General features: G+C 43.7%; 1 protein-coding gene across 1 annotated transcript; it reads left to right on the top strand.

Annotated features, from left to right (window-relative positions):
* The first annotated feature begins 1,300 nt into the window (after positions 1 to 1,300).
* Positions 1,301 to 18,048, top strand: LOC139573551 (flotillin-1-like). The gene is made up of 12 exons (XM_071397140.1): positions 1,301 to 1,452; positions 2,603 to 2,664; positions 3,467 to 3,542; positions 3,895 to 3,985; positions 4,138 to 4,281; positions 4,866 to 4,985; positions 5,376 to 5,624; positions 5,857 to 6,038; positions 11,724 to 11,769; positions 13,124 to 13,261; positions 13,793 to 13,957; positions 14,080 to 18,048. Exons 2-12 carry the CDS (start codon positions 2,622 to 2,624, stop codon positions 14,104 to 14,106), a joined length of 1,281 nt encoding a protein of 426 aa, XP_071253241.1. The 5' UTR covers positions 1,301 to 1,452; positions 2,603 to 2,621; the 3' UTR covers positions 14,107 to 18,048.
* Positions 18,049 to 18,052: the final 4 nt, after the last annotated feature.

Raw genomic sequence — 18,052 nt, 5'->3', positions numbered from 1 at the left:
AGCCTAATAAACTGAATGCATTGCGATGTCATTACGTTTTTTATCTGACTTGTACTTTACTCCCATAAGAAGGTTGGCTGGAAACCTGTGCGCTGTTATTCAAATGACATTTTCACTGCAGCCTAGAGTATAATTTTGTACTCACTTAAACAATAATGCAATGATTCATTGCATTGTGGTGTTGTAGGCTAGTCTATGTAGGATAATTGTATTGTCCCTAAACAAGATGAACAGGGGAGCTTTTTGAGCTGTATGTCTCATGTCTTTACTGTTCAAATCAAATTGTATTTGTCACATGCGCCAAATACAACACTGTGAAATGCTTACTTACTAGCCCTCAACCAACAATGCAGAGTAAAACAAAACAAAAGTTTGCTAAATAGACTAAAGGAAAAATAGTAACACAAACTAATAACGAGGCTATATACAAAGGTATCAGTACCGAGTCAATGTGGAAGGGTATGGGTTAGTCGAGGTAATATGTACATGTAGGTAGGGGTAAAGTGATAATGCATAGATAATAAATAGAGGGTAGCAGCAGCGTGTGTGAGGGAATGTGTGTGTGTGTGTGTGTGTGGCGTCATCAATATGCAGGTGTGTGTTGGAGTGTCAGTGTAGTATGTGTGGTTAGAGTCCAGTGAGTGTACATCGAGCCTGTGCAAAACAATAAGAATAAAACAAGGGGGTCAATGCAAATAGTTTCATGTACAATGATGCACCTTGCCTCTCCTCTGCCTATCAGCTATTCATAGTTTTTCTTGTGGGTTCATATTGAAAATTGATTCAGCTTTGAATGCTTTTATGTGTGGTATGATTGCTAGTTAGCTTATTGCAGATCTTGACAAATGATACACCTTCCATTACTATTACTGTGAATGGTGGATAGAAGACAGGGTAGACAGACTGGTAGACTATATTGACCTGTGGTAGTAAAAGTTAGCATCCCGAAAAACGTAGTGTATAAGGGAAGTACCAAAACACCTAATGTAGGGGAGGTGCATGCAAGCAGATGAGGAAATGTGGCTAGGATAGAATAAATAATGCAAAAGAGCGAATGTAAACCAGGGGAAAAATGCACTACCCTCCCCTGTGCCCAATAAATAAATAAAAAACACTCCCCAAAGCAAAGAGTTAGACCAGGGAAAAAATGCACTACCCTCCCCTGTGCCCAATAAAAAAAAAAACGGCACTCCCCAAAGCAAGAAGTTAGACAACCCCTCCATTTCTCTGGGTAACGAATGTCTGCAGTTTGACCACCAGAGGGCGTTATTTCCACTATACTCCTAAGGGGGCGTGGTCAGCATTTGCTCTCCATTAAGTCACGTTAAGTAACATTTTGTTGCAATTCCAGTATTTGAGCCAGTCGTCAAGTCACGTAAATCGGAGTACATTGAAACCCTCTTGAGTGTACACGACGATTTATGAAAACATATCTTTAGGGAGAATCGATTGGTAAGTTACAGTAGGCAAGATAACAATTATTTATTTCTTTTTTTGTGGTTGTTATGGACCTAGCTAGCGTAACGTAAAAATGTGATTTTCACCCAGCAAGCTTAAACTAGCATACTAGCTAATTTGGTTGAGGCGGGTGCATAGTAGCAAGTTAGCTAGCTACGTACTTGACTGTGGTAGACGTTTCTGTGATCTGAGAGAAATATAATCTTTGCTGTGGTTCATGGGGAGTGATGTGAAGCCACGAGACAGAATAGGGTGGGTCAGTATGGGTGACAGCACACGGCTATAGTAAATGCACTAACTAACGTTAGCTATCTGCTGTATTTAACATTCACATTGTTGACGTAACTAGCTAGTTATAGTAACCAGAGACAGTAGAGAAACTATCTCTGTGGTAACTATGTAGCTAGCTGTAACATATTGGCAGACGGTAACTATTATAATGTAACTTCCAGCATAAGCCACGGATTCACGAACGACACTTGGAGTATCCACATGGCTAATTTAACCTCCCATCAATCTGCTTAGATCCCAGATGAGATGGAACGCCTCTGTCCCATTCTGCCAAATAACGTTCTCTCTAAACTGTAGTCTGTTCTACACCCACCCAGACTGTCTGTCACTTTTTCCCAAGTTGATTGCACTGCTTTTTCTCAGCACAAGTACTAACCACAAAAGTAACTGCCATCTAGTTACCACAACATAGTTACCACAACCAGTTATTCCACTGTCTTGTACATTTCGTTATAAACAGGAAGTAAAGTATCAAAGGCAAATAGTGTGTGTGGGAAGTTGTGTAGGGTCTGCCAATTGGGTCTTTGGCTTGGGTGATTGACATAAACAATGTTTATTGAGGCTCCACACTACTGTACCAGATCGGATGAACAAGTGACTGTCAGACACACAACTTGAGGCACTAGGCCTACTTCATCACTTATATTTAAATTTTAAACGTTATTTTAATTGTAGCTCTCAAGGCTGTGTTTACATTTATGATTACATGTTCAGCTGTGCTATTGACCTACTAGGCCTAAGCTATTTGGAATTGGGACTAGCAGCAAAACACTAGTACTAACCCAGGGAGTCTTGAAAGATTAGGCCAACCAAGTGGAGACTGTCTAATGACGTTGGCAATCTTCTCTAACAGCTTTTAGGTCCAAATCAAGATGTTCCACACATGTGGACCCAATGAAGCCATGGTGGTGTCTGGTAAGATGTTTAGTTGCATGTGTTAATATTTATTAACATAATCTTACATGACACAATACAGAACCCTCCAATAAAACCAGGTTGGGTAATCTACACAACCGTACCCCCATCGCCCTACATGGCCCAATATTGTTATGACTCTTCTTGAAACTGTAATAGGCCTATGTTGTTTACTGTATGTGATTGTTTACAGTACAAGTAACAGTAAACGTAATGCAGGGCCATGTGACACGTGACTCACTTTGGAGTCACGTGAAGTGTCATGTGATACCATTTAGTAACTCTGGGCCACTTTCAGTTGTCAAACTTTGCTGATAGAAAAGTCATTAATAGAGCCAACATGATTCCTTGATCGACATGTCGGAGAGGCAAGTTTGTTCTATGTTACATATTTCTATCTGAATGTTCCAAAACGTCGTGTCCTGCTGAACGCGCCCAGATGTCACAGTGTTTAGTAAACCAGGACAGGAATCTGTAATCAGGTTCAGCCAAACCGTACAGTATTTTGTTTACATTTTACAATACCAGCTGTCGATAGGCTAGCTCCTCACTTACATTGTATTGTATGGAATGTGGTGCTGCAATGTAGTCCTATATGTAGGCAAATTAATGTCATAGACTCACTGTGTACATTACATCTTAATTGTGTGCAGTACTGTGTGGACAGAGAGTATAGCCTAATGTAATCTCATCTCTCTCATATTTTCAAATAACCCACTCTTTTAGTATATTCTAAGGCTACATTTTTTACTTTTCTTTGTCAAAGACTGATTGTTCTCTCTCTCCTTCGCTTCTCCTCCAGGCTTTGGTCGTTCCCCTCCTCTAATGATCGCTGGAGGAAGAGTGTTTGTCCTCCCCTGTATTCAACAGATCCAGAGGTGGCTATCTCTCCCTCCCCTTCTTCTTTCAGTTATCTATCCATCCGTTCATCTATCCAGGTTTCATTCAGGGATTCTATTCATGTATAGAGAAAAAGGCCCCATAGTCTCTGTGTATTCTCTACTGTTACTGTAACGTTAGTGGTTAAATGAGTAAGCCTATATAAATGCCAGGCTAGTATTTTAAGCTTATAATGCAACACAGTCTGTCATTTGTAGCCTCCACCTGTAGCCGTGGTTACTCTCTCTGACTCACTTTCTCCTCCCTCTCGCTATCCCCCTTTCTATTCTCATTGTACTTTCCCTCTTTGAACCACATACCCCCTTCTCTCTCTCTCTCGGTGTCTGTTAGGATCACTCTGAACACCCTGACTCTGAATGTGAAGAGTGATAAGGTGTACACCCGTCATGGAGTGCCCATCTCTGTCACTGGCATCGCCCAGGTATGGACTTAGAAATCATCCCCTAGCCCCTACACACTTCGTGTACATGTGAAAGTAGCCATGTATTCTGATTGGATAGGTATAATTGACCTCACAGGTCAAATAGGGAATCCATATGTAACCTTTGACCTATAACCCCTGACCTCTGACAGGTGAAGATCCAGGGTCAGAACAAGGAGATGCTGGCCACGGCCTGTCAGATGTTCATGGGGAAGTCTGAGGCTGAGGTCTCCAACATCGCCCTGGAAACACTGGAGGGGCACCAGAGGGCCATCATCGCCCATCTGACTGTTGAGGTAGGCTACACACCGCACCATGTCCTGATAAAGGGCATGTGTTGCCTCTGGTGCCCTTTTCTCTTCCTGAAGGAGTGACTTGGTCTTTTGAATTGACTTGCTGAATGTCTCACTGACTTCCAGCTACAAGCCATAGCTTGTTTTTCCTCATTGTTGACCTTTCTCATGACTTACCTAAAATGCTGGCAAACCAGCCTGGAAACTCAGAGCAATAATGGATTATAGTTATTATAACGTATGTAATAACAAGTCTCCTTTCATTCCCAAGGTCTGTTGTTTTACTCCCTGTGTAGCTCTGGCTGATCTCCTCTGTATGCTACTGGTGTCTGCCCCATGTAGATACAGAAATACTAGAAGGGACAAAGCCCCTCAGACTAGGCCAATTTGACAGGAACACTCATGGGTACACTCGTTATGGTTGGTCCCCCTCTTGTCCTGTGTGGCTCAGTTAGTAGAGTATGGCGCGTGCAACACCAGGGTTCATAGGTTCGATCCCTGTTGGGGCCACCAATACGAAAATGTATAAAAGTGACTGCTAAATGGCATGTATATTATTTATTATTATTAATGTCCTTCCCATGTAGGAGATCTACCAGGACCGTAAGAAGTTCTCTGAGCAGGTGTTCAAGGTGGCCTCCTCTGACCTGGTCAACATGGGCATCGGCGTGGTCAGCTACACGCTGAAAGACGTTCACGACGACCAGGTTTGTTCTCTCTGACAAATAAACAGTGACGTTACAGTATGAAGGTCACACAAGGATTGTTGTTACAGAATACAGTCTGAAATTGAGATATTGGCACAGATTTGGTCAAATGTCTTTTAAAAGTCAGTGTTCGAGAATGCAAGACAAATTCCTGCAGAAATACTTGTTTACTGTTCTGTTTATGTTCGTAACCAGTTTATAGTAGCAATAAGTCCCAAGGTGGTGTGGTATATTGCCAATATTCCACGACTAAGGGCTGTTCTTAGACACGATGCGAAGGGGAGTCCCTGGATACAGCCCTTAGCTGTGGTATATTGGCCATATCAGCCAATCACATGCTGGACCCAAACTACCATTGTTTCTAATAATAATAATGACACTCTCTGTCAGGACTACCTCAACTCCCTGGGTAAAGCTAGGACAGCTCAGGTGCAGAAGGATGCCAGGATCGGAGAGGCTCAGTACAAACGAGACGCGGTGATCCGTGAGGCCCAGGCCATGCAGGAGAAGGTGTCGGCCCAGTATCTGAATGAGATCGAGATGGCCAAAGCCCAGAGGGACTACGAGCTGAAGAAGGCCTCCTACGACTACGAGGTCAACACCAAGAAGGCAGAGTCTGAGATGGCCTATCAGCTACAGGTATCCTGCCACCAAACTCTGGGCCGTGCAATGATCCTCTCATTCAGATGCCCAACACAGCCGAGGCAGTGTGTCGTGTTCTAATATGGAAAAGATTCCCGTTTATTTACACAGGGCAGAATCCTAACTTGAGATACGAGCATGATCCTCAAATTCCCCCCACTGCCATCACTTTTGATGTAAAGTGTCTGAGTGTTTTTTCTAAATCGGTTGTGTTATTGGGGTTATGTAGGTGGCGAAGACGAAGCAGCGGATTGAGGAGGAGACGATGCAGGTGAAGGTGGTGGAGAGGTCTCAGCAGATCATGCTCCAGGAGCAGGAGATCATCCGCAAGGAGATGGAGCTGGAGGCCAAGGTGAAGAAGCCTGCTGAGGCAGAGAGATACCGTCTGGAGAGACTGGCTGAGGCGGAACGGTATGTTACAATACCAAGGGCCTCATTTAGAAACGTTTCGTACACACAAAATATGCCCCAAAACCTGCATGCGCCAGTTTTTACGCAAAAGTTGTCAGTTGTAAAAAGGAAACTTGAGGTGAGAATGTACTCCTCCTCCTGCAGACTATAGACCATGTGTACACAACGTTTCTAGTGGTTGAAGTATTGCATTGCTAAAAGGTAAAGGTAACCTTGTGAAAATGGAGAATATACAGTTGAAGTCAGAAGTTTACATGCACTTAGGTTGGAGTCATTAAAACTCGTTTTTCAACCACTCCACAAAGTTCTTGTTAACATACTATAGTTTTGGCAAGTCGGTTATTAAGTAATTTTTCCAACAATTGTTTACAGACATATTATTTCACTTATAATTCACTGTATCACAATTCCAGTGAGTCAGAAGTTTACATACTCTAAGTTGACTGTGTCTTTAAACAGCTTGGGAAATTCCAGAAAATTGTCATGGCTTTAGAAGCTTCTGATAGGCTAATTGACATCATTTGAGTCAATTGAAGGTGTACCTGTGGATATATTTCAAGGCCTACCGTCAAACTCAGTGCCTCTTTGCTTGACATCATGGGGAAATCAAAAGAAATCAGCCAAGACCTCAGAAAAAAAAATATTGTAGACCTCCACAAGTCTGGTTCACCCTTGGGAGCAATTTCCAAACGCCTGAAGGTACCACGTTCATCTGTACAAACAATAGTACGCAAGTATAAACACCATGGGACCACGCAGCCGTCATACCTCTCAGGAAGGAGACGCGTTCTGACTCCTAGAGATGAACGTACTTTGGTGTGAAAAGCAGACCACCATTGTCCCTATGCCCAAGAACACAAAGGCAACCTGCCTAAATGACTACAGACCCATAGCACTCACGTCCGTAGCCATGAAGTGCTTTGAAAGGTTGGTAATGGCTCACATCAACACCATTAACCCAGAAACCCTAGACCCAATCCAATTTGCATAACGCCCAAACAGATCCACAGATGATGCAATCTCTATTGCACTCCACACTGCCCTTTCCCACCTGGACAAAAGGAACACTCATGTGAGAATGCTATTCATTGACTACAGCTCAGCGTTCAACACCATAGTGCCCACGAAGCTCATCACTAAGCTAAGGATCCTGGGACTAAACACCTCCCTCTGCAACTGGATACTGGACTTCCTGACGGGCCGCCCCCAGGTGGTGAGGGTAGGTAGCAACACATCTGCCACGCTGATCCTCAACACTGGAGCTCCACAGGGGTGCGTGCTCAGTCCCCTCCTGTACTCCCTGTTCACCCACGACTGCATGGCCAGGCACGACTCCAACACCATCATTAAGTTTGCAGACGACACAACAGTGGTAGGCCTGATCACAGACCGACTAGACAGCCTATAGGGAGTAAGTCAGAGACCTGGCCGTGTAGTGCCAGAATAACAACCGATCCCCCAACGTAGCCAAGACTAAGGAGATGATTGTGGACTACAGGAAAAGGAGGACCGAGCATGCCCCCATTCTCATCGACGGGGCTGTAGTGGAGCAGGTTGAGAGCTTCAAGTTCCTCGGTGTCCACATCAACAACAAACTAGAATGGTCCAAACACACCAAGACAGTCGTGAAGAGGGCACAACAAAGCCTATTCCCCCTTAGGAAACTAAAAAGATTTGGCATGGGTCCTGAGATCTTCAAAAGGTTCTGCAGCTGCAACATCGAGAGCATCCTGACTTGTTGCATCACTGCCTGGTACGGCAATTGCTCGGCCTCTGACCGCAAGGCACTACAGAGGGTAGTGAGTACGGTAGCTGCCTGCCATCCAGGACCTCTACACCAGGCGGTGTCAGAGGAAGGCCCTAAAAATTGTCTCTACTACCGCATGGCAAGCGGTACCGGAGTGCCAAGTCTAGGACAAAAAGGCTTCTCAACAGTTTTTACCCCCAAGCCATAAGACTCCTGAACAGGTAATCAAATGGCTACCCGGACTATTTGCATTGTGTGCCCCCCCCCCAACCCCCTCCAAACCCTCTTTTTACACTGCTGCTACTCTCTGTTTATCATATATGCATAGTCACTTTAACTATACATTCATGTACATACTAACTCAATTGGGCCGACCAACCAGTGCTCCCGCACATTGGCTAACCGGGCTATCTGCACTGTGTCCCACCACCCGCTAACCCCTCTTTTACGCTACTCTCTGTTCATCATATATGCATTGTCACTTTAACCATATCTACATGTACATACTACCTCAATCAGCCTGACTAACCGGTGTCTGTATGTAGCCTTGCTACTTTTATAGCCTCGCTACTGTATATAGCCTGTCTTTTTACTGTTTTATTTCTTTACTTACCTATTGTTCACCTAACCCTTTTTTTGCACTATTGGTTAGAGGCTGTAAGTAAGCATTTCATTGTAAGGTCTACTTGTTGTATTCGGCGCATGTGACAAATAACATTTTATTTGAAAAGTGCAAATCAATCCCAGAACAACAGCAAATGACCCTGTGAAGATGCTGGAGGAAACGGGTACAAAAGTATCTACAGTGGGGAGAACAAGTATTTGATACACTGCCAATTTTGCAGGTTTTCCTACTTACAAAACATGTAGAGGTCTGTAATTTTTATCATAGGTACACTTCAACTGTGAGAGACGGAATCTAAAACAAAAATCCAGAAAATCACATTGTATGATTTTTAAGTAATTAATTTGCATTTTATTGCATGACATAAGTATTTGATCACCTACCAACCAGTAAGAATTCCGGCTCTCACAGACCTGTTAGTTTTTCTTTAAGAAGCCCTCCTGTTCTCCACTCATTACCTGTATTAACTGCACCTGTTTGAACTCGTTACCTGTAAAAAAGACACCTGTCCACACACTCAATCAAACAGACTCCAACCTCTCCACAATGGCCAAGACCAGAGAGCTGTGTAAGGACATCAGGGATAAAATTGTAGACCTGCACAAGGCTGGGATGGGCTACAGGACAATAGGCAAGCAGCTTGGTGAGAAGGCAACAACTGTTGGCGCAATTATTAGAAAATGGAAGAAGTTCAAGATGACGGTCAATCACCCTCGGTCTGGGGCTCCATGCAAGATCTCACCTCGTGGGGCATCAATGATCATGAGGAAGGTGAGGGATTAGCCCAGAACTACACGGCAGGACCTGGTCAATGACCTGAAGAGAGCTGGGACCACAGTCTCAAAGTAAACCATTAGTAACACACTACGCCGTCATGGATTAAAATCCTGCAGTGCACGCAAGGTCCCCCTGCTCAAGCCAGCGCATGTCCAGGCCCGTCTGAAAATTGCCAATGACCATCTGGATGATCCAGAGGAGGAATGGGAGAAGGTCATGTGGTCTGATGAGACAAAAATAGAGCTTTTTGGTCTAAACTCCACTCGCCGTGTTTGGAGGAAGAAGAAGGATGAGTACAACCCCAAGAACACCATCCCAACCGTGAAGCCTGGACGTGGAAACATCATTCTTTGGGGATGCTTTTCTGCAAAGGGGACAGGACGACTGCACCGTATTGAGGGGAGGATGGATGGGGCCATGTATCGCGAGATCTTGGCCAACAACCTCCTTCCCTCAGTAAAAGCATTGAAGATGGGTCGTGGCTGGGTCTTCCAGCATGACAACAACCCGAAACACACAGCCAGGGCAACTAAGGAGTGGCTCCGTAAGAAGCATCTCAAGGTCCTGGAGTGGCCTAGCCAGTCTCCAGACCTGAACCCAATAGAAAATCTTTGGAGGGAGCTGAAAGTCCGTATTGCCCAGCGACAGCCCCGAAACCTGAAGGATCTGGAGAAGATCTGTATGGAGGAGTGGGCCAAAATCCCTGCTGCAGTGTGTGCAAACCTGGTCAAGAACTACAGGAAACGTATGATCTCTGTAATTGCAAACAAAGGCTTCTGTACCAAATATTAAGTTCTGCTTTTCGGATGTATCAAATACTTATGTCATGCAATAAAATGCAAATTAATTACTTAAAAATCATACAATGTGATTTTCTGGATTTTTGTTTAAGATTCCGCCTCTCACAGTTGAAGTGTACCTATGATAAAAATTACAGACCTCTACATGCTTTGTAAGTAGGAAAACCTGCAAAATTGGCAGTGTATCAAATACTTGTTCTCCCCACTGTATATCCACAGTAAAACGAGTCCTATATCGACAACCTGAAAGACCGCTCAGCAAGGAAGAAGCCACTGCTCCAAAACCGCCATAAAATGCTGCAGGAGGGACTGGTGCACTTCACAAAATAGATGACATCACGAGGAAAATGATGTGGATATATTGAAGCAACATCTCAAGACATCAGTCAGGAAGTTAAAGCTTGGTCGCAAATGGGTCTTCCAAATGGACAATGACCCCAAGCATACTTCCAAAGCAAAATGGCTCAAGGACAACAAAGTCAAGGTATTGGAGTGGCCATCACAAAGCCCTGACCTCAATCCCATAGAAAATTTGTGGGCAGAACTGAAAAACCATGTGCGAGCAAGGAGGCCTACAAACCTGACTCAGTTACACCAGCTCTGCCAGGAGGAATGGGCCAAAATTCACCCAACTTATTGTGGGAAGCTTGTGGAAGGCTACCCGGAACATTTGACCCAAGTTAAACAATTTTAAAGGCAATGCTGCCAAATACTAATTGAGTGTATGTAAACTTCTGACCCACTGGGAATGTGATGAAAGAAGTAAAAGCTGAAATAAATCATTATCTCTACTATTATTCTGACATTTCACATTCTTAAAATAAAGTGGTGATCCTAACTGACCTAAAACTGAGTTTTTACTAGCATTAAATGTCAGGAATTGTGAAAAACCGAGTTTAAATGTATTTGGCTAAGGTGTATGTAAACTTCCCACTTCAACTGTATGCTGATACTCTTATTCATAACTAAAAAACAAGTAGCTAAATATAATAACAAGATGCAATCATTTGCTGTTATTTTTTCATTCTAAAATAATGATCATTGCAGAATAAATTCCTCATATGTTCTGGTCATGAGTTCATATTCCTGAAGTAGCCATACAACAAAATACCATGCACATCTCTCATTTTTAATTGGACCTATTAGATGGGCTATTATCATTTTTAAAATGTGCTCTAGCTAGCCTATGCATCCACAGGGAGCACAGTTTGTAACAGACAGTTGATTTGAGTGTCTGTGGTTGATGTTTTGCATTGAAGTGTGTAGGCTACAGCTGTAAGTAGCCGTACTGTAGTTGTCATGTTTTCCAGGTACACCATGTTTCAGAATTCGTAGGCAGTGCAGCATATTTATGTTCGGGGGAAAAAGTGATTGCAAAAAATTATTGCGTTCAAACGATCTTTTTACAGGGCCACAACAATTTGCAATTCTTTCTTTCTTTCAGAAATGGTCAGACACACCCCCTCCAGGACATTTGATCAAGTTCACCACTATTTCCTTTACATGCTGCTTTGGCCTAATTCCAATACTTCTAAAGTATACAGCAAATAATGGCCCTATTGTCGCCATAAAAGGGGAATGATGGGGGTGTGTCAGAACTGTGGGTATGTTCTGTTCCGTAGTAGTTACAGTAGTCCTGGACAGTGAGTCCTGTTAAACTGAGGAAGAGACTTTTCTAGTGCTCCAACATTTGCTCTGTTCAACTCAAACGGTCTCTGTCCTTCTCTCTTTCACAGTGCACAGCTCATCATGGAGGCTGAGGCAGAGGCAGAGTCCATCAGAGTGAGTTCAGCAGCACCTCTCCTCTATCACTCCCCTCCACTCTCCTGTCACTCCTGTTATCAGTCTCTTCACCCCCAGTACAATAGCTGTCTGATATGCCTCCTGTCCTAGCTTCTCCCCTGACAGCCTGTCCTTTCCACCCTCTCATTCATCCACTTGCTCTCGCTCTCTTTCTCTCCCTCCCCTCTCTCCATATTGAGGTTGGTGTTCTCTGTTCCTCTTCCTGTCTCTATTCTAACTTCCTTGTCTCCTTCTTTGTAGACATTGCTTACTTGCCTTAATTTAACCTTACTTTAGGATAAGTTCTCTCTCTTTCTTCCTGTTTCATATATTATACACATCCTTATTAGTCTTATTAACAGTCCATTTCGCATTTGGATGTATTTTTCATAGAACAACCACCCACCTGTGTCTTGTGGTTCAGATGCATTGGTATATACTCAGTGGCCAGTTTATTAGGTACACCACCCCGTTCATGAAAATGATTCGCTCCTACAGACAGTGAGTCACGTGGCCATGGCTTGCTATATAAAGCATGCAGACAGTCATCTGAATGGGCAAAATGAGTGACCTAAGGGACTTTGAGCGTAGTATGATCTTCGGAGCCAGGTGCACTGGTTCCAGTATCTCAGAAACGTCTGGCCTCCTGGGCTTTTCACGCATGACAGTGTCTAGGGTTTACCGAGAATGGTACGACAAACAAAAAGCATCCAGTCACCGGCTGTCCTGTGGGTGAAAACAGCTTGTTGATGAGAAGTCGACGGAGAATGGCAATAATCGTGCTAACAGGCGGGCCACAAACAGGCAAGTAACGGCACAGTACAACAGTGGTGTGCAGAACGGCAACTCGGAAAGCACAACTCGTCGGTCCTTGTCACGGATGGGCTACTGCAGCAGACGACAACACCGGGTTCCACTCCTATCAGCTAAAAACAAGAAGAAGCGTCTCCAGTGGGCACGCGTTCACCAACACTGGACAATCGAGGAGTGGAAAAACATTGCCTGGCCCAACGAATCCCGGTTCCTGTTGCGTCATGCTGATCGCAGAGTCAGGATTTGGCATAAGCATGAGTCCATGGCCCCTTCCTGCCTGGTGTCAACGGTACAGGCTGGGGGGGGGGGTGTAATGGTGTGGGGAATGTTTTCTTGGCACAAGTTAAGTCCCTTGATACCAGTTATTGAGCAACGTTTCCATGCCCTGGATAATTCAGGCTGTTCTGGACCCGCCCTGGTACCAGATGTACCTAATAAACTGGCAACTGAGTGTGTTCTTATTTTTTCTTCTGTATATACACCCTTTGGTTATTTGAACTATAATGTGTTCTCTCTCCTTGTCTCTGTCCTGTCTGTGTAGATGAGGGGCGATGCTGAGGCGTTTGCTCTGGAGGCTAAGGGTCGTGCCGAGGCAGAGCAGATGGCTAAGAAGGCTGAGGCCTTTAAACAGTACGGGGAGGGAGCCATGGTGGACATGCTGCTGGAGAAACTACCACTGGTCAGTCACACTGGGAGGAGGACTGGTTCTACTAGAGACTGGGAGGAGGACTGGTTCTACTAGAGACTGGGAGGAGGACTGGTTCTACTAGAGACTGGGCGGAGGACTGGTTCTACTAGAGACTGGGCGGAGGACTGGTTCTACTAGAGACTGGGCGGAGGACTGATTCTACTAGAGACTGGGAGGAGGACTGATTCTACTAGAGACTGGGAGGAGGACTGGTTCTACTAGAGACTGGGAGGAGGACTGGTTCTACTAGAGACTGGGAGGAGGACTGGTTCTACTAGAGACTGGGAGGGTGCATGGATAGGGAGAAGGATTGATGGGAAAGCAATTCAGTAGATGGAGAGTTTAAGCAGATGGATGGAGAGATGAAGAGATTGGATGGATAAATGGTCAGATTCAGTGGATATAAGGATAGCTGGATGACAGATTGATTAGATGACAGACGGACATGTAGTGTACTGTTACTGCAGTCCTGTCTGCTGCTGTTCTCTTCCTGAAGCTGCCCTCACTCCTCCTGTCCTCTAGATAGCAGAGGAGATCAGCAGGCCCCTCTCCATGGCCCAGAAGGTTACCATGGTTTCCAGCGGCGGGGGTGAGGTGGGCGCGGCCAAGCTGACCGGAGAGGTTCTGGACATCATGACCAGACTACCAGCTGCCGTGGAGAAACTCACTGGAATCAACATCTCACAGGTGTGTGTGTGTGTGTGTGTGGAAGAGAGAGAAAAATTGTATTTGTGTGTGTGCAAAAACAGTATGTGTATGTGAACATGTTTGTCGACAAACACTGCCATTCTCTCCCCTTCTTTCCACAGGTTGGCCTGTCCACCCGAATGGGCTGAGAATGGAGCCCAATGACTGAGACAGTCTGCACCGTCAGACCAGGAACTCCATACTGCCTCCTTGTGCCTATAATTACTATTACCTAGTGTAGTTGTCTGTCTGTCTGCATGCCTGTCTGCATGCCTGTTAGCACGGTAGTCTTTCTTAGGGCATGTCTCAGCACTCGTATTGGCACTGATCTGGAAACAGAGGATGGGTCAAAGCTGTATGTTATAGGCCTTCTGTGGGAGTTTGTTTCTCGTGGTCATTCATATCTCTGTTAGTTCAGCTTGGATAAAGGAAAGCACTTTGGACTAGCATGACACACCCTTAGTAGTTCTGGTCGTAACTAGCCTCTTTCCCCCGTCCGTTATTCAGTGTGTTTTAATCCCTGCTTCAAGCCTGCCTTTCTGTCTCCCTCTATTACAGGTTTGGGTCCATATAAACAGTTCCACTGTCACTTAGTTGTAATTCATAGAATGTTATTTCATTGGGATGGGGTTGAGAAATGATGTTTTCATTCTCAGTGCCTTTTTGTTGTTCACAGGAAATAATCGTGTCAGTAGGAGGTCATCCATTTCATTGTTGGGTTTGTCAGCTGATTGTTTTGTCAACATTTGCAGTTCTATAAGGTAGTCTGTCTTGTTCGGAGCATGGTTGGCTAGCTAGTTGCTATCAATTGCTTTGCAAATTAAGAAGAAATGCTCTTTACTTTCACTGTGGACATATCTTTTTTTATATAGCTAATTGTAGTCCTGGTAGTCATGTTATTAAACATGGTCTACCTGCTTGTGGATTCTATTAGACTTTAAAACACAAGGCACTGGCCATTCTAGAGGGCTATTTTAGAGATATCAGTAAGTCGCTCTGGATAAGAGCGTCTGCTAAATGACTTAAATGTAAATGTTAAATGTAGTACCTCTGTCTACCACCTTATGGACAAAGTAGTTTTCCACTATGTGCTCCCCTGACATTAGATCTTAGATCAGGCTATCTACTGATATCTCTAAAATAGCCCTCTAGAATGGCCAGTGCCTTGTGTTTTAAAGTCTAATTCATCATATCAATACAAGCCATATTACAGTAGAAGCAAAGTTGCATGCAGATAAGGCTGATTTGTGGGCTTTTTGCCATGACTGCCATGTGTGTAGGATGAAATCACAAACTATATGATGGGTTGGCACTAAACCTCTTCTCTCTGTTGGTACAATGGAGTACTGAATTTGATGGTACCTAATCATCTAATTTTCCAAAGCAAAGAAAATCAAGGAACTACAGATTCTCTGTTACTATAGTGTTTCTCCAACAGATTGTCATGTACACCATTCTGGCTTAGTTCCCGTGTGTTTCTAAACCCTAGACGTATTAGACAGACAGGCCTTAGATCAGAGCTTCTGCTGTGCTAGAACTGCATAAAGGTGGAGATTTTCTGTGAAGTGATTGGAAGGAAGAGGGAGGGAGCAGACTGGGGTATTCCTGCTGAAGACAAACCTCAGAGGTCTCTTTATCTAGGTCAGGTGTACTGTCAGTCACGTGGTGCCTGGTGGATGTGCTGTTTGAGGTGAAGTTATGTGTGTAGGAGAGGGGAATGGAGAAACTAGCCTGGGTGCCAGTCTGTTTCTGCTCTCTTAAACAATGTTTCTGCTCTCCTTAACAATGTCAATGGAACGGGCAAAAGCACAACCAGACCTGGGACCAGGCTACAGACACTACTATAGTGGAGTCCCATGTATGGTCCAGTGGGGTAGACATGCACCTTCTGTAGACTGGAGTAGACGATATACATTTTAATCAATGTGTTGATTAATCAGGAGCTATCCTTTTGTATCGTAATCTTATCATTATTTTTCCAGATGTTCTATGTGGTGCTGATCACATCCCTGTTTGATCCTTTTTGTAGTATAGGGTTTGTTGTTAGGGACTGGTTCTATACCATAGAAATAGAATCCTTCTATGTTCTATACCACCGCTCAGGATTCTAGAAGCTACTTCTCTCTAGCTGATTGTAATTCCCCAAAGCTTACATGCTCTCTGGCTGTCTATGCATTTTGTTACCGCCAAGTGCCTGACTAAGTTGAAAGATTCCCATTTTTCTCTCAACCTAAAGGCTAAACTATCACCCCACGTTAAACATTGTAACAACCTATAGAGGCATGTTATGTCCTAAAGATATTAATGAAAGCCAATTTCGCCAAACCAATACTACTGCTTTCACTTATGCACACACCTGTATATTACGTCATAATGTCAATGATTTGTGACTTAACATTTTTCTGTACTGTAGCTGCTCTTAGTTAAATATGATTTCTGTGATTGTATTTCTGTCTATGCGTTGACTTGCCAAGATAATGCCTGGCCTTCCATGTACAGGTGCTTGTGAAAGTATTCACCCCCTTGACATTTTTCCTATTTTGTTGCCTTACAATCTGGAATTAAAATAGTTTTTTGGGGGGGGTTATATCATTTGATTTACACATGCCTACCACTATGAAGATGCAAAATATTTTTTATTGTGAAACAAACAAGAAATAAGACAAAAAACAGAACTTGAGCGTGCATAACTATTTACCCCCCCAAGTCAATACTTTGTAGAGCTACCTTTTGCAGCAATTACAGCTGCAAGTCTCTTGGGGTGTGTCTCCATAAGCTTGGCACATCTAGCCACTGGGATTTTTGCCCATTCTTCAAGGCAAAACTGCTCCAGCTCCTTCAAGTTGGATGGGTTCCGCTGGTGCACAGCAATCTTTAAGTCATACCACAGATTCTCAATTGGATTGAGGTCTGGGCTTAGGCCATTCCAAGACATTTCAATGTTTCCCCTTAAACCACTCGAGTGTTGCTTTAGCAGTATGCTTAGGGTCATTGTCCTGCTGGAAGGTGAACCTCCATCCCAGTCTCAAATCTCTGGAAGACTGAAACAGGTTTCCCCTCAAGAATTTCTGTGTTTAGCACCATCCATCATTCCTTCAATTCTGACCAGTTTCCCCAGTCCCTGCTGATAAAAAAACATGAGGTTCTCGGGGTGATGATAGGTGTTGGGTTTGCACCAGACATAGTGTTTTCCTTGATGGCCAAAAAGCTACATTTTAGTCTCATATGACCAGAGTACCTTATTCCATATGTTTGGGGAGTCTCCCACAAATGCCTTTTGGCAAACATGTTTGCTTATTTTTTTCTTTAATTAAGCAATGGCTTTTTTCTGGCCACTCTTCCGTAAAGCCCAGTTCTGTACGTCTTAAAGTGGTCCTATGGACAGATACTCCAATCTCCGCTGTGGAGCTTTGCAGCTCCTTCAGGGTTATCTTTGGTCTCTTTTGTTACCTCTCTGATTAATGCCCTCCTTGCCTGGTCTGTGAGTTTTGGCCCTCTCTTGGTAGGTTTGTTGTGGTGCCATATTCTTTCAATTTTTTTAATAATGGATTTAATGGTGCTCTGTGGGATGTTCAAAGTTTTGGATATTTTTTTTATAATTCAACCCTGATCTGTACTTCTCCACAACTTTGTCCTGGACCTGTTTGGAAAGCTCCTTGGCCTTCATGGTGCCCCTTGGTGTTGCAGACTCTGGGGCCTTTCAGAACAGGTGTATATAGACTGAGATCATGTGACACTTAGATTGCACACAGGTGGACTTTACTTACCTTCAGAAGTCACATAATTAGTTAATTGGTTGCACCAGATCTTATTTAGGGTATTCATAGCAAAGGGGGTGAATACATATTCACACACCACTTTTCCGTTTTTTTGAATGGACTATCTTGTGTATGTCCATTACATGAAATCCAAATAAAATTCTATTTAAATTACAGGTTGTAATGCAACAAAATAGGAAAATCACCAAGGGGGATGAATACTTTTGCAAGGCACTGTAGTGTAAACTTTGAATTCAAGTGCACTAAGTTATGAATATTATGAAATTATTATTGTAACATATAAACACAAACGCTCTGATTTCCTAACTCAAACCCT

This window comes from Salvelinus alpinus, chromosome 4 (genome assembly GCF_045679555.1).
Source record: "Salvelinus alpinus chromosome 4, SLU_Salpinus.1, whole genome shotgun sequence".
Taxonomy (NCBI): Eukaryota; Metazoa; Chordata; class Actinopteri; order Salmoniformes; family Salmonidae; genus Salvelinus; species Salvelinus alpinus.
This window is presented reverse-complemented; position numbering and strand designations above follow the sequence as displayed.

Excerpts from the sequence above, each read along its gene's own strand:
- LOC139573551 (XM_071397140.1), top strand. The coding sequence starts at position 2,622 with ATGTTCCACACATGTGGACCCAATGAAGCCATGGTGGTGTCTG. Across the intron at positions 4,986-5,375 it reads AAGACGTTCACGACGACCAG|GACTACCTCAACTCCCTGGG; the intron begins GTTTGTTCTCTC and ends ACTCTCTGTCAG. Across the intron at positions 13,958-14,079 it reads CTGGAATCAACATCTCACAG|GTTGGCCTGTCCACCCGAAT; the intron begins GTGTGTGTGTGT and ends TTCTTTCCACAG.